The sequence below is a fragment of the Anguilla rostrata genome, chromosome 3 (genome assembly GCF_018555375.3).
Source record: "Anguilla rostrata isolate EN2019 chromosome 3, ASM1855537v3, whole genome shotgun sequence".
NCBI classification, from domain to species: Eukaryota; Metazoa; Chordata; class Actinopteri; order Anguilliformes; family Anguillidae; genus Anguilla; species Anguilla rostrata.
Window position 1 is genome coordinate 54,231,332 of NC_057935.1, and position 15,897 is coordinate 54,247,228.

The following is a 15,897-nucleotide window of genomic DNA, read 5'->3' on the forward strand; positions in this document are numbered from 1 at the left end:
ATCCAAGACAGATTTTCCTCATCTTTTAATGGTGCTAATGTGCTGAAATCGTAATGGAACGGGAGAAAATCACTAATGACGAAACCAGGCACAGGTTCAAATGTCCACATGTCTGAGAATAGATCTGAACAGTACTGTACTTACATTAGGTTTGCAGACTTACAATCATAGAAATATTAACTATGACGGCTATCAATTTTGTTTCTGTCACACATCCCGCGTGATAAACAATAACTGTCAAATATTTTTTGAGTGAAATAATTGCTGCTGCTTGATATATCAGATTTTTTGTCTTTTTTTCTGTCATCAGACTAGCTGTAATAGTGAACCTCCAAACTGCACAAGTCACATGAAATGCTTCTGGTGGGGGACATCACTATTGGTACCCATTAGTGGTGGGAATGACAGCTAATTATCAGCAAGGCCATTCGGCTTCCATGTGATCATGTGATGCGTTTTGATCACATGGAACCTGCATGGGCGTACTTCCGACAGGCTGTCACATCGACGCCCAAACGACAGGAGTGATTTTTTTTTCCCCCCTCCAGAAGCATGTCACATTACCTCTGAAGTTTGGAGGTTCACAAGTGCACAGGGTATAATTACAGGGGGAAAAAAAGGACGAGAAGAAGCCAACATGTCGCATGGTGCCAATGATTATCGCGCTCCAAAATATTTGATAATTGTTGTTACGGTTTATCGTCCAGCCCTGACACCCCATCATTTCGTTCACGTTGCTATACCAAATACAACGGTTCTTGACAGTATATATTTTTTTTGTATTGTGGAAACAACCTTGATTATAGGTTCAGAAATATTTGACAAATGCAACGGCAATTTTTTTTTTTTTTTTTAGAAGACTGTCACTCAATCAATCAACCTGTATAACTGACTCTTCTTGACATCTGAGTAAGAAATAAAACACTGTTAAAGATCCAAAGAGTCATTTCCACCCGGTCTGATGAGGAGGCCCTTCGTCTACGCTGCTCTCGGTGGCTAGTGAAGACAGACTCTACGGCCGGCTCTGCTCGGTAACACACAGGTAGCCTGTCACCAGGCTGGAGAGCCAGGGAAATGGGAGGGCTGGCCGTACCTTGATCTTGGTGTCGACGCTGAGCAGGGTGAAGAGGGTGTTCATGTCGATGAGGGCCTGCCTGGTCTCCCTGTACACTGTGCCCAGGAAATTGAGAGGGAGGGAGAGCTGGAATAGCAGCCCATTCACCATCACCAGGTCCCCCACTGTCATTGTGCCTGCAGACAGCAGCGTCAAAAAACCATTAACGTCCCCCTAGACAAAAGGCCCACCCCTTTCAGTCTACATTAAGCCAACTGGCTTCTTCTGCTTCCAGCAAACCAGTAATAACAATGTGAATACACAGATTTTTATACATTGTGAACATAATACAGTAGAACCACAGATATGCAACTCAGAGTTATGCACTAACAACCAAACTTGGAATAAACCTGCAATTAGCATAACAAAATTACTCCTTTTAGCCCTTCTCATTATAAAATACATACTAATATTATCCACATTATACAATACGTATATTATTATGATGTAAAAAAGGCACATATTAAATGAAGGTCACACTGTCCAATGATTAAAAAACTGGAAATACACTCTTCCTACTATAATTGTGTGTTTGGTCAAACTGAAATCTGTGAGTTTGGATATTTTGGATTTTTGACTTTGGAAAGTTTCTGAGGGAACAAAATAATGGAACAAAAACAAAGATACCCTTCAAACGGACAATGAAACATGTCTTAATGAGCACACTGACACATAAACACAGGCATTTACCAACAGTGCTAGAAGCGTTTTAAGCTGAGCTGGGTGAAGTCATAAGGCCTGCCTGTCCCAAGGCCGCTGCTCCCCTTTAAATACTCCCTCACTAGAATCCTACCACTAGATTGTTGTATCCTAGTGCTTTTCTTGGTCAATAGCTTCCAGTTTCTCTTTAATGAACACAGACTAAATTCCTCATAACATTATCTTGCATTTTGTATATTGCTTCTGTTTATGAAAAAGCAGGATTTTGCAAGCATTTTTTCAGCTATTAACAAACAGATCCTATTCCCAAAGAACACGTATCACTGAGGTTCTACTGTACATCCATTTCAGTGTGGAGAACAAAACAGGTCCATCACATTCACAGAGCTGAAACTGGTTGGAAGCCATCTTCATACCCTCTGGTCACTACTATGACTGATTTGTTTGTATTTAAAATGTTTGTTGGCTGCCTGCATCATTAGGCACATTGTATTTTACCAACAGTTTCTAGGGTAGCGCATTTAAGCGCTTTTATCCAAGCGCACATTGTGCCTCATCGCCGGCAGTTAGGTTAGGTAGTCTTGCTAAGGACACTTGACATGCAGGCGGTTTGACGGCAACCTCGCTGCCAGCATCGTCTACCTGAGCATGTCCCTATACCCTAACTGAAGTGTTTACAATACTGTGAAAATGAAACCCAAAAGTGTACAAGAGCATATGGAATTGAAGCATACACCTAAGCACTCTGTAGTATGTTGTCTAGAGTATGGCCAGTTTGTTCATACTGCAGGAGCCATCTGTACTTAAATCACCCCGATACCAGTAAGTGCCATTCTCCACCTTGTCACACTGCACCTTCCATTACTGCAGCCAAGCAGGTGCCTTTCCCATCCTATTACCCACAAGGCTTAGCTGCTAAATCGCTTTGCTCACAGAACTAATGCCTCCCTTGCTGGCGCAATCGGATAAAGAAGGGTCTTACCGGCCATGATGCCATTGCTGGCCAGCACCATGATGGAGGTGAGGCCTATGCTGAAGATGGCGCTCTGACCAAAGTTCAACATGGCCAGTGTAGACGTGGTCTTCAGGGATGACGACTCATAGACCTTAAGGTACCCATCGTACTTCTCTGCCTCGTACTTCTCGTTGTTGAAATACTTGAAACAAAACAGAAAGAAAATGTCTGCATTTTTTCCCAGAGAAGGGACAAGGCTGTATGAAGAGACACTGTAGCTAAAGCCTTAAATCTGCAGACACAGCTCCAAGCTGGCTGGGGGGTGGGGCTGGGGTTCAGTGACAGAAATACTAAATTTGAACTTGCGGACTAACACGGACATTGCCTGCTTTAGTTATTATAAAGCGCGTACAGCAAAGAGAAGGCCTCTGTATAATACTCCAGCTCATAAATTTATAAGAGTAAAAGATTTTCCTTACAGGGCATCAGTTTCTCCAAAATGCTATAATGGTTTATGCAAACCATGCAGCAGGAGCAGCACAATCTTAATTTTCCATTATCTAAAATCTACAGTGAGCTCCATAATGTTGTAATTAAACAAATCGCATGCAGTTAAAGTGCAGATTCGCAGCTTTTATTAAAGGGTATTTTTATACATTTAGACATTTATGGCACTTTCATTACATAGCCCCCCAAATTTCAGGGTACCATAATGTTGGGACAAATGGCTTCACAGGTGTGTCTGATTAGTCAGGGGTGTTCAACTGCTTAACTATAGTGCCTGAAAAGAGGTATTCATTTAAAGTGCTGTAATTTCTACATGGTGAAACCAAAGTGTACAAAAACATCCTTAAATAAAAGCTGAGAATGTGCAACACTGAATGTGTTCAAATGAAAAGAAAAGAAAGAAAGAAAAAAAAAGTCTTTGTCCCAAACATTATGGAGCTCACTTCATCTGTAGACAGGAGTGAGAGAGGAAAGCAGCCACATCAATATAAAAAAAATCTAAATAAGAAATTAGTATCATTCATCAGAAACATTTTTAGCCGTTATAACCCAAAGTTGCTATGTGGAACAGATGCACAGTGAGCACGTAGGAGCGAGCGTTCAGAGTGTGTTACGTGTAGCTGTAGCGCGGCTGAGGTAGGGTTTCAGCCGAGGCTCTGTGCTGGGATGACGGATGCAGCTCACGGGGAGAGAACAAGGAGAATGCGCCGAGGACACAGGAGGAAGGTTTTCGTGCTGGCGGAACGGATTTTGAGTGGGCGGGAGATCCAATTAAACATGCACACCGGCTTACAGCGATGCTAAAATCTGCCGCGCCGACAGCAAACAACACCGGTGACACAGAACGAAATGGCGCACAAAATACATCCGGCTGAATGAGGGAGAGACGCTCGCTAATAACCTAGATGGGTAACAAAAGTGGCCTAAGATGTTGGGGGGGGGGGGGGGGGAGGGGAAACTGCTCCGTATCCAATGCACAAGCTAAGCGGTGGAAGGAAACACAACCAATCAGCATTCAGTCTGAGACGAATGACAGACGGCTTAAGCCAGGTGCTAAAAACTCCCCATGCAAACGCGCCCCACGGCGCATGCTGTGGCGTAACAGATAGCAGTTACGGGAGAGGTTAATATTTACACGGGCCCGCGTGCGGTTCAGGGAGGTGACGCTGCGGAGGGGGGTGGTGGGGGGGGGGAAACGGCCTCACCTTCACGGTCTCGTAATTCAGCAGCGAGTCGATGGCGGCGTTTCCGGCCTCGTTGTCTGCTTTGTTCATCTCTATCCTGAAGCGGGTCCTGAACACAAGACGCGCAGGGGGGTGAGGGGGTGGACGCACGCGCCCACGTACATGGACGGGTACAACTGTAAAGCACATAACACGGCACACGACTAGGACGGTACACAACTGTAAACAAGCACACACACTAACACAGGCACACGTACATATGGACAGAGGGTACGCAACTGTACACAAGCACACACACTAACACAGGCACACGTACATATGGACAGAGGGTACACAACTGTACACAAGCACATGTACATGCACATTCACATACAATAGCACAAGCACACATACAGTGCACAAGGACATGAGCACAAACACACACACTTCTCGCACATGTGCAATGCGCACAGACTCAAGCGCACACGCTCGTACGCACGCACGCACACACACGCACGCACACAGATGCGCAAGCACCATAAAATAGTCAAAGGACAGGGCCTCCATACCTCCACTGAGTGACTGCTATGGTGAATGCTGTGTACGCAGACAGGGTCCCCACAGCGACTAAAGCATACTGGCCTCCGCACTTATAGTACTGCAAAAGGAAACACAGTCCTTACAAACACTGCACGTGCAGACACACAGGGCAATGCATATTCAACAAAAAATAGAAGACCACATCATCAACCTTCAGTAAAACAGAAATGCTCCATTATGTAGGCTAACTCAATATGTAAGATTTAAGTGTCTAATGTGCCTCAACACAGGTGAAATTCAGATCGGATGTTTGGGTTGCTTTTGTTATGTAGTCTAGGAAAACCAGAGGGGGGGAGGGGTGCATGTAAACAGGCCAATCCTCCTCCCAAGCAGCAGGAATAGAAGGCAGAAAAATCCGCTATACACCATCTTGTTGATCCTACGGGGCCATGCGTTTTCAGCGGAGATCGCCGCTCCCCCTCCCCCCACCGCCAAGCGCCCCCGGTGACACCTGGCGTGGGCGGGACGGAGGGTCCACCCGCCGCTCGGACCGCAGACCCTGCTAAAGGGCTTCTCTTCTCCACACAGCGATTAGCTCGCTATCCCCATTACACTCACCATAGCCTCCGCCTCGCTCTACTTCATTAGCCCGACTGTCACTAATGAAGAGAAAAACAAAAAAAAAAAAGTTGCAGCTGTTTGGGCGATGAGACTGGAGCTCATTAAGGAACGAAACGGCGCGGCTTCCCTCAAAGACACGTCGCTCACGGCGAGGGGGGGCGGGGGGGGGTTTGGGGGTTCATCAACAATAAACGTTCAGGGCAACTGTGATGAGGATGCATCACTTTAGCGAGGTTTCAACGGTACACCAAATAATGCAATCAGGCTCTGGCTGTATGGGTTTCTAACTGTGTGTGTGTGTGTGTGTGTGTGTGTGTGTGCCAGTGTATGTAGGGCTACACAGTAAAGCACTGGTCATGACACCACGGTAGGCCGCAGGGGGTGAGTGGTGATCACTGAGAAGATTTCGAGCCTTCGGTTCCTCCAAGAGATTGCCACATTTGCGCGGCGTAGCCTCGAGCGAACGGAACAGAACCGCCGCCAGATCGCCTTCCGCGCGCGGCCAGCAGGACCCTCGCGCGAGCGGAGCAACGAGCCCCGCTCCTCCACAAAGGCCAATCGCTTTAAAAGCTGCTGGGAGCGCTCGGGCCGCGCGGGCCTCTCCTGGAGCCGGGCAGCCCCACGCTAAAGCGCCGCGCTTCAGACGGCCGGCTCTCCACTGGCTGCACGGCCCCGGCTCCCAGCGTTCCTTTAAACCGCCGGTGGCAGCGAGCGCTAAAAACAGGGCCTCTTTTTTTTAAGGTACGCGGGAATACGGCGGCAAAGGCCTCGTCCAGGCGGGGTTCTAATCAGCTCACTCAAAGGCAGCCGCTGAAGGAAGGCCCGAGCGATTTGGAGCCCCGTTTCCATTTTACCCCAAAGGGGGCTCGCTATTACGGACCCGCCCTCGTGAATCAATGACACGATAATCGCCGCATTTGGTTAAGCAGGGTAAGAAATGTCCTTGTATACCTCTGGAGGGAAGTGATTACGACCAGCTGAGGTTGTAAAAGGACCAGAGCGCGTACGCAAGAGTGGAGCATGCAAGGAATGTTCTAGAAACAATGTGCTGCTTGGATTTTTTCATGCGTAATGCTACAGAGGTGAGTTAGAGAATGCCTGTTCCTGCAGTAAAAATCTTTTTAAAAAGTCTAATTTGCATTTACCTGAAGAGGTCCTGTAATGTCATATTTTACTCTTTACTGCCCTGTAGGGTAACTGCATGGACGTGGACCATTCATATAGGATTAAAATCACAGGAGGAAAAGGTAATGAACACAATAACAGGATGTCTTTTCGGTAAAACTAGCCCTGTCCATATAGGGCTTTTGTGAAAAATCCATGGCTTTTGTGTTTTTTTTTCTTGCACTTTTCTAAATCAGTTTCATAAAAGACCAAGAAAACAGAAGAAAAACAGAGGGTGAGATATGCGGAAAATGTGGCCTCTCCAATCATGAAACCAATTTGATTAAAATACAATAAGTGCAACTGAACTGAGGCACTTGAAGCATCAAGAGCAGGTTAAGATATCTATGCAGAATCATACTGTGGATAGCGTGCCTATCTTCTACAATGTTGTCTGCATTAAAGTATAGGCCTATTAGTTGGTACTTGATGGAACTGGAATTGTACATTTTTATGAATTGATTTTGCTGTATGAAAAACCGCTTGGATACTATTGACCCACAACGGAGCCAACTGTGGTGCGGTATTGCATTACTCCTGTTGGGCTTAAGTGTTCCGTCAGGACAAACAGAACAGCTCCTTGCCCTCATGAGGTCTTCCGGAACGGCTTCTGCTCACCAGGATCGCACTGACGAGGCCCATCTCGAACACGGTGGGCCCCAAGTTGAAGACCAGGGCGCTGAGCACGAAGCTGATGCCCCGGGTCCCCCTGTCGATGGCCTTGGACAGCGCCCCCGTCTGGCGGCTCAGGTGGAAGCCCAGGTCCAGGTTGTGCAGGTGCAGGAAGACGTTCTTGGCGATCCTCCTGATGGAGTTCTGGGCCACCTTCCCAAAGACCGCGTTCCTCAGCTCGTTGAAGAGGGCGGAGCCAGCCCTCGACACGCCGTCTGATGGACAGATCAGAGAAAAGAAGACCGGTTGTCTTTTTGCAATGCTGGACAGAGCATGTGTGACACCCCACCTCACACATACCTAGGCCACAGACCAGTAACAAGCTTGTTTTTAACATCATCCTAACAAATCAACTGTGCGCAAGGGAAATATGGAAGGTTCGGTTCTGTCCTTTTTTCAACCAACCCCAAGTTGTCTTCAGGTAATTATTCTGGAGAAACTGTTGAAGTCCCATCCTTATTCCAAAATTAGCAGACGGCTGATGCTCACGGGCTGTTCTTATTTCCTTCATTCTGAGAAACGAAATCAGGGAGAATGGCTCGAGAGTACTTTACTCCCTGGATGCTGCTGGGGGAAATTTGTTGCTAATGGTCTGCCACCGAAGCCGGGTCTCGCTCGAAAAAGAAAAAGTCGATTTCGGCGAGACGTCCCGGTAAAACGAAGGTAACAAAAACAGTTATAGAAACACAGGAATTCTCTGAGGACATCTATTTGGAAAACAGATTTAGCAACAAGGCTTCAGTTATGCACTTTGCGCTTTGCTCCCTCAAACGCGGAACAAAAAAAAAAAAAAAAAAAGATAAAAAACCTCTTTCATTGCGCAACACTTCAACAAGACAACAGAACCCAGAAGTTTCGCAGTATGGGGCCGGAGGTGGGGAATATTCATCTTAGCCAGATTGAGAGGCTGACTTGTGGGTGGTGGGGGTGATCTAAGCACCCAATTTTCACCAACCCTTCCCCCACCCCACCCCCACCTCCAGAAGTCACGAGTAGTAATGAGGGTTAATCAGCTATAGAATGGGAGACAAAAAGAGCCCCACAGAGTGACAGAATGGGCACTGTGAAGGCAGAAGCTTTCAAGTGACTTTGATGTGCAATTACCATTACTGATGCAGGCCCCCTGTCCATGCACAGCTTTATGGGGGTGGAATGAATGTGATGAAGGGATACAGTAGCCTGAACAGGGCCGGACCGTCAAACCATCAAAAAAAAAAAAGAATCTGGAAAACTGTAGACTTTTTAAACGGGTCAGCAATGTTAAATCGTGGGAAAGAAAGTTCACGGAAAGGCTGCAGAACGATGTGCAATCATCACGTTAAAATAATACGCATTTTAATCAGAGGAAAGTACTCCAAGTGGAAATTACAAATGGCCTTTTAAACACTCTAACACTCTCTTGTCCTTCTAACTGGCAGGTTAATATTTTGAAGATTGGACCGGGGTGGAAAATAGGTATGGACTGAACTGGATTTTTTTGGTGTCGATACTGATACTGTGCCATGTAAACAGTATCAGCTTACAGAGATCTACAGAGCAGTGAGGATTTCGTTTTTTTTTTAAACTGTCTGGGACTGGTTCTATAATGTGGCTGTGAAGATGCAGACTCAATTGCATTTTACGTGTCATTTGCTTACCTGGAGGGAATTAGGCTATTGACAACTGACTATAAGCAGGTCTGCTCAACACAATCGTCACAATTAATTTCTGTAAGAAAATAATAAGGATTCTATGATGACTGGAGTTACACAAGTATTCTGCCTGTCACTGTAATAGCTTGCCACTGGCTGGCTATGAACTAGGAGGACGTTATGCTCTCCATGTCGAGTCTGTCGCATGTGCATGGCAGGTCCCATTGGCTCTACTGAGGGACTGCATGGTCAGTACTGGTCAGAGAACCTTGTAGGTGGGCTCATCTTATCCAGAGTATAAACTGTGATTTGTGCAGTCTGTGTATTTCCAATACTTACAGAAGGTGAAGACCCCTAAAAGCCTGTTTTGCCTCCCCAAATATAACAAAATAAGGAACACATTGTCCATAATGCATTGTCAAACAGTACATAGAGATAAAACAGTGAGTTTTAACACTTTCATATGGTATATTGTGTGACCTGATTTATTAAACATTTGCCCATAAAAAAAACAGAATGAATGCAAATAAACACAGACTGGCCCAAATACAGGCCTGTGCAATTTAAGGGGTTAAGAGAGTGGTGGCTATTTTCGTTAAGAGTATACTTACTGATTAAAATGGATTTTTCTAAATTGAATTTATTGTTTAATGTCCCTAACACGATGTGAAGAAAGACGCTGAGCATTTACCTGCCAATGGATTATTCAGATCATTGGCACGCTCGTTAGGCCTAATCAAGGAAAATTAATTAAAAAAGATTCAGGCCAATGATCAGGTTAAAGGAATGTTTTCCAACCTGTCTATTTCCAGCTCAATCCAACCACCACTGATTGTAAGCCATTTTAAGACCATCTATTATCTTTGGTTGGGTCACAACCATTATTTAAATACCTATTTTAGTGTGACTAAAATTGTATGAATTAGTGCTGGGCACCGCTCTACCCACACCTCAAGTGATGGTCATGTTTTTTTTTTTTAATTTTTTTTTATTGTGTCATTGCATCTGCTGTTCAGATTGGCCAAATTAGAGATCACCAATCCCACACTTTTGCATGAGTATCGGCTGCAGAACCATGGCCGCATACCTAGCGGAAAATGCTGCATATACTAAATCTGTCAATAATTCACAATTTAAATATTTAGAATGCAGTTAAACACAGCCACATGCACACTTTTAAAAACGCATACAAATTCAAACAACGGGACATGCATCACATGGAATGGAATGGAACATGTCTTGCAATAACACTTCAAGTTTTATGCAACTGGCAGCTAAGTATTTCCACAAATCTCATATTTTGCAGTACAATCAGACAGAAAGTCAATGTACACAGCACACCTGTGGAATTTATATTACAGCAATCCCTGAATGAAACGGTGAGGATTTCACCACTGATGGGAATCTTCACCAGAACATTGTTTTAATGGAGCAGAGTACACATATCCTTTGCTTCCACTTCAAGCTACGGCTACCCGAGCCACCACTACAAGAAGCAAAGCAGAGGTCATGTGACCACACCGGTGTGTCTGTCCATCAGTTTGTCTGTAGGCCATGCCACTTCGGCAGATTGTATGTACGCCGTCCAGCCTTGCTCCGTCTTAAAACACAGGCCACAAAATGGTGGACAGTACATTCCCTACAGCCTGCAGCAAGATTAATTTTGCCAGTGAAAGATGTCAACCGACCACTGCAACAAAGGGGGCTGGGGACATGGTGACATAACTCGACATTTCTTTTCATAAATGCTGCTGAGTCATGTGAGCGACACAATACATTCACAGACTTTGCAGAACTTCTTTCAAAGCCTAAGAAATAAGCAGCTTATACAAATTGTGCTTGGAGAATTCTACTTGGTTTGATGTCTATAATTTGACCAAAAATAAGAGCGCCCCCCGCTCTGTTTTTTTGCGAGAATTTTCCTTCCACTGCACCAACACCTCCTGCAGCAGGCTAGTGCGCAGCAGACTTAAACGGTCTCATTAAAACACACCGCTGCAGGGAGCTCATACGCAAGTGAGCTTTTTTTTTTCTTAAAAAGGACGACTGAATTACAACACATGCCAAAATGAATTGCTCACATTATTCATTTACCGACACTTTTTTTTTTTTTTTAAATCCTGTTTTTCTGAGTCACCGCTGAACCGCTTTTTGATTTATTTATTTTTATATTTTTTTTGTTCTAATCGAGCCAGGCTTGATTCGTATTCATGCGTAAACCGCGCCTGCTCTTCGCTGACATCTATTCCCCGAACGTGGAAGCGGCCGTGGGCAAAGAGACGAGGCAGGCGGCGGTGCCTGGGAGGCAGGCGCCCCGATGCCTGACACGCTCTTCAGAAGGCGCGGTTTATCAACAGCAGGCACGCCCAACCGAAACGCCTGGGCTCCCCGGCGGCTCGGCCGGGCCCCGCGGCCGCGGGTTTGATCCTCCTCGTCGGCTAGGTTACGGGCCCGCTCCGGCCCCCTGCAGCGCTTGGCCCCGCCCACCCAAAGACAGGGCGCGTTTAAGTCAGCTGGGGTACCTTAGGGTACCGATGCTAGCCCCTCCCAACAGCGTGCCAGACACCCACACGGTACGAGACGGCATCAGTGAGAGACATGCTAATTTCCTACTTTTGATTTCCTTTCTGCTCCGAATGTGTTCCTCCAGCGGTCCTGGAGGGCGGAGACGATCCCTTCTAGAAAAGCAGTCTTTTTCCAGAACGCCGCGGCCAGACGCTGCCTCTTTTCACCACGGGAGCCCGCTGGCTGAGCTATGCGGCGACCGAATAAGAAACTGGACTTCAGCCATGCGTGGCGCAGGCAGGCTGCAGGTACCCTAGTGACCAGAGGTTTCTCCCACACAATGAGACAATCGACCAGGGTCCAAAATTTAAATCCACCAAATGCGGGTAATCTGTTGGCTGGGACTGCTAAATCTGTCAAGACACTCGCCACAGGTTTTTTGTATTATTTCGACAAATATTTTTAAATAAAACACGTTGAATTCCTATGAGTGGATGTGGTTATAAATTAGAATTACCTAAAGTTAGTGCCACTGACCATAGGAGTTCACCCTGGTGTTGGTATTAGCCAATTATCAAGAGTGTTAATCAAAAAAAGCACACAAACATTCCCACCTGCTCTTTTCACTCAGTACTGCTTGCTCTTGTCAGGCTAGCATGGCAACATTTTCATGGAATAATTGAGCCTCTGGAAAAAAAGAGCCAAGAAGCTGGGGATGCAGGGAAGAGCAAGAGGTACTTCAGTGAAAAATTGAGAGTTTTGGAAAAATGGAACAACACGGACTGGTTTGGTTATTAGGGCACAGGCAATGTTTTTCTCCGTGTGCTGGTAGCTAGCCTCTGACAACAGCAAGCCCCTGTCCCTGATATAAGGGTCTGTGTTTGTAGTTCTAAAGCTTTCACAAGTGGCAGGTAAAAATTCTGAGTGACAGGTAGAAATTTTCATCAATCTGCCACAGCACCTGGTGGAGAAACAAAAGTTAATTTCCGACCCTGCAATCCACCCAACCAATGCTGTACAGGCAGTGAACAGAAATGGTTGCGGATTCACAAATGAAATTTAACAGTGTTTTTGTTGCCACCTATGACCAGTATGGCTTGTGTTCGCCGTGGCAGTGTTTACCAGCATCTGGAATTCTACAAGAGAACTACAAAGCCCCACTTCTGTGAGTAAGTCAATCAACTCACATTGTGTCGACTGTCATCCACTTCTACTTCAAAGGGTAAGAGTACACCTAAACTATTCCAATACCACTACACAACCACCAGAACCCTTCAAGACTAACCACGCCTGTCTTTCCTTTCCTTTGGTGCCTACTAGTTAGGGCTGCCAGACTGAGTTTCTATATGTTCACTTCTGTGCTTTTCAGTTTTTTTCTTGCTGAACATGTCCCCTCGCCCTTTCACGTAATCTCATAGCTGCGATTGTTTTCTTCTTGTGTAGAAGCAAAATAATCAAACCTACACTAAAGCTGCAGTATCATGGCCAAAACTTTGTTCCAACTGTCACTAAAAAACATTGTCTCTCCTAAACATCTAAGAAGAACTGTTAGGAAAGGATTTTATTTCCAAGCAGCTCAGGGGAAGATTCAAAGGAAGGACATAATAGTTAGCAGAATATGCACAATGGAGCCAAGACAGAAAAGCAATCTGAGGACCCGCTTGCAAAAATAGCTGGAGGCACTCGCACCTTAAGAGCCACGCATGGGCGCGATTTCATCTTAAATCTTTAAGGAAAGAACATTCAAAGGGTACTTTTGGGTACGACTGACAGATCTGCAACCTGTGCCTCCCTGGGCGAAACTACAGCAAGTTTTATACCGTCATGGGGGGCTGCCAGGCACAGCAAGCGAAGGCTGGATTCCATACCAGACAATGGAGTGCCACAGAATGAAACCCAGTTCATTAGCAGGACAAGCCACCCGGCAATCTCCATACAAACCCCATAATTAGCAGACACTCGTATCTTGGACAATGGACAAGAATTTCTATTTCAAATTCACCCCTTTAAACTGCTGAGTAGTTACAGGGGCTACAGATCACAAGAACAAAAAAATCCCCGCAGAGGCACTGAACCCAGGATCTGAGCCCATAACCTTGCGGCGCTAATTACAGGCAAAAATCAATCCGTCACATCCTGCCCTTTCAATCCACCAATCAATCCCATCTCGAACGGGCTTTCGCTATGAAAGCATTTCGAAGTGTTTTCGACGAAGCAGCGCTAATTATATGCAGATGCGGCTCCAAAGGAAGCGCTTCCATGGAATCGTCTGCGGCTCACACAGAGAGGAGAGAGGAGAGTCACAACGGCGGAGTCGCTAATCTGCTCCTGGCTGGCAGGTCTCACATGCCGGCTCGGTGCCCGTCAACATCCCAGTCGGAAATGAACCGAGTTAATGAATAAACAATCGTCGGGAAGGCCAGACCAAATCTGCGGAGGGCAGGCGGGGGGGGAGGGGGGGGGGGGAGGAGGGTTAGAGGGCGAAAAATAACAACAGTGAAAATGAAAAAAAGAGGGTGAAAGGTTGACATTAAAACGAATCCCTTCGGAAAGGTCATCCGCTACATAATACGCGGCAACCTTCCCCAGCCGAGGGGGTCGACACCTGCCGGGAGACAAAGGCACGGGACTCACAGCCAATCAGGACGGCCGTTGCCATGGTCGCCACGGTGTTTGGCGCGTCGCTGAGGTTCAGCATGTTTCCGGACATCTGGTTCAGGCCGTCCACCGCATACTTAAACATGAAAGGCACCATGACATTCGTCGCCTGGGGAAAGAAAAGGGGGAGAAGAAAAAAATAAAAAAAACACTGAGGTTGTTTACATTTCGATTTTGACTACATTGTACTTCATTATTAGTTCTAGAGTGCTGTGTCCGCCAGAACTGATTATATTGTGTGTAGGCCTATGTTTACTCTGCATATTTATATTGCTGCAAAGTCTGTCCAAGAGTGGGGCGATAAAGACAGATATTTTATCTGCGCGTTACTGCTCGTGCCCGTGGTGTTGCAGCGGCAGGCGGAGGAGAGCAGCGTGGGGGGGGGGGGGGGTGTGTCCTGCTGTCCGCACTTCTCCTGGCGCTCTGGGAGACAGAGTGGACGAGAGCGCCATGCGTTCGTCAGCGGAGCAGGAACAGCCCGTCATCGGCCATTAGCGACGCGGGAGGCGCCGCCTGGCCGGGCCCGAGGGGGCCGGGGGGGTTTACCGCGCGACCGCGAAGGACGCGCCGTCAATCACATTCCGGCCCCCAACGCCCTGTAAGCGTTTGGCGGGCGGGATGTGTAATGTCCCCGCCCCTGGGCGTTCGTGGGAACGTCGCGGGACTCTCCGCGGGTCCTCGTTTCGGAATCGTTTCTCACACAAGCTGGAATGCCCGCTGTGCTCATAAGCCTGCCTTGCCGCCGCCCGACGCAGTTTCTGAGGAGCGCAGGCAGGGACCACCGTCTCCACGGCAGCGCAGGCAGCCAGCCGCTGCTTCTTTTCAGCTGTACTGTACGCGCTGGATAAGTGCAGCTCATGCACAGGTGAAGCACCCTTCATGCACAGTCAGGTGTAGGCAGGCTACAGGTAATGCTACAGCTAACAGCGTGCCGCAGGCACCCCTCGGCACTGGTACCGGCACACAGGGTAGCTCATCCGCTAACACCAGACCCCGGTGTCTTTAACAGAACAAGGTACCTGGCAGCCTGCAACTCAAACCACAATCAACTCAGGAAGAACAAGCTACAGTCCTGTAGAAACTCATAAGGTCTCAAACTTGCTCTTCTCATTTCCATCTCTCCCTGGGAAAAGCTCTCGGTGCACAGGCGAGCCTTTCCGGGCTGAGACAGGGCGCCTACGCGTGCCTCAGACATGCCTCGCGACCGGAATCGGATCTGTTCGCTACGGGCAGGGATCGGCGCGGCCAGGAAGGTGCGCGTTCCGGCTTTCCTCTCCAGCTGCTCCAGAAGGGAGGGACTTGTTTTGATAGCAAAAAGAAGGAAAAGCTAATTAAAGGAAGACACCTCACACAGTGTCATTTGCTTGTACCCTTCAAAGCCAATCGGCAGAAGCAGGGTGTCGCTGCTTTGTGATGTGACCTTTACGGAATGAACGCGAGACGGCGCCGAGGAAGGAACGATTCTTCCAAGTCCACTTCAGATATCCCTTAATAAGCAATTACCGTGATCAAGCTCGGGTCGACAGACAAGAGTGCGATCGTCCAACACCTCACCTGGGCTTTCATTTTCACAAGCCCCTTTCTCTCGCTGCTGGGAGCCCCAGCGGCTGGGACTCTCCCGAGCTCTCTCAGCCGAAAGCCCAAGGAGACGAGCCCAACGCCCACTGAGGCCGCCACTCTCAGGCTGACTGCTAATTTTAAACTTGG

The 15,897-nt window shown here is 47.2% G+C and overlaps 1 protein-coding gene across 1 annotated transcript in view; it reads right to left on the bottom strand.

The window, feature by feature from the left end:
• Nucleotides 1-15,897, bottom strand: part of abcb7 (ATP-binding cassette, sub-family B (MDR/TAP), member 7) — a 37,874-nt gene that overhangs the window by 12,087 nt on the left and 9,890 nt on the right. Inside the window, exons 5-10 of the mRNA XM_064328303.1 lie at nt 14,167-14,299; nt 7,343-7,611; nt 4,969-5,057; nt 4,442-4,529; nt 2,757-2,931; nt 1,094-1,251 (exon numbers count right to left, since the gene is read on the bottom strand). Of these exons, the coding sequence (XP_064184373.1) occupies nt 1,094-1,251; nt 2,757-2,931; nt 4,442-4,529; nt 4,969-5,057; nt 7,343-7,611; nt 14,167-14,299 (912 nt within the window). The remainder of the gene's footprint in view (nt 1-1,093; nt 1,252-2,756; nt 2,932-4,441; nt 4,530-4,968; nt 5,058-7,342; nt 7,612-14,166; nt 14,300-15,897) is intronic.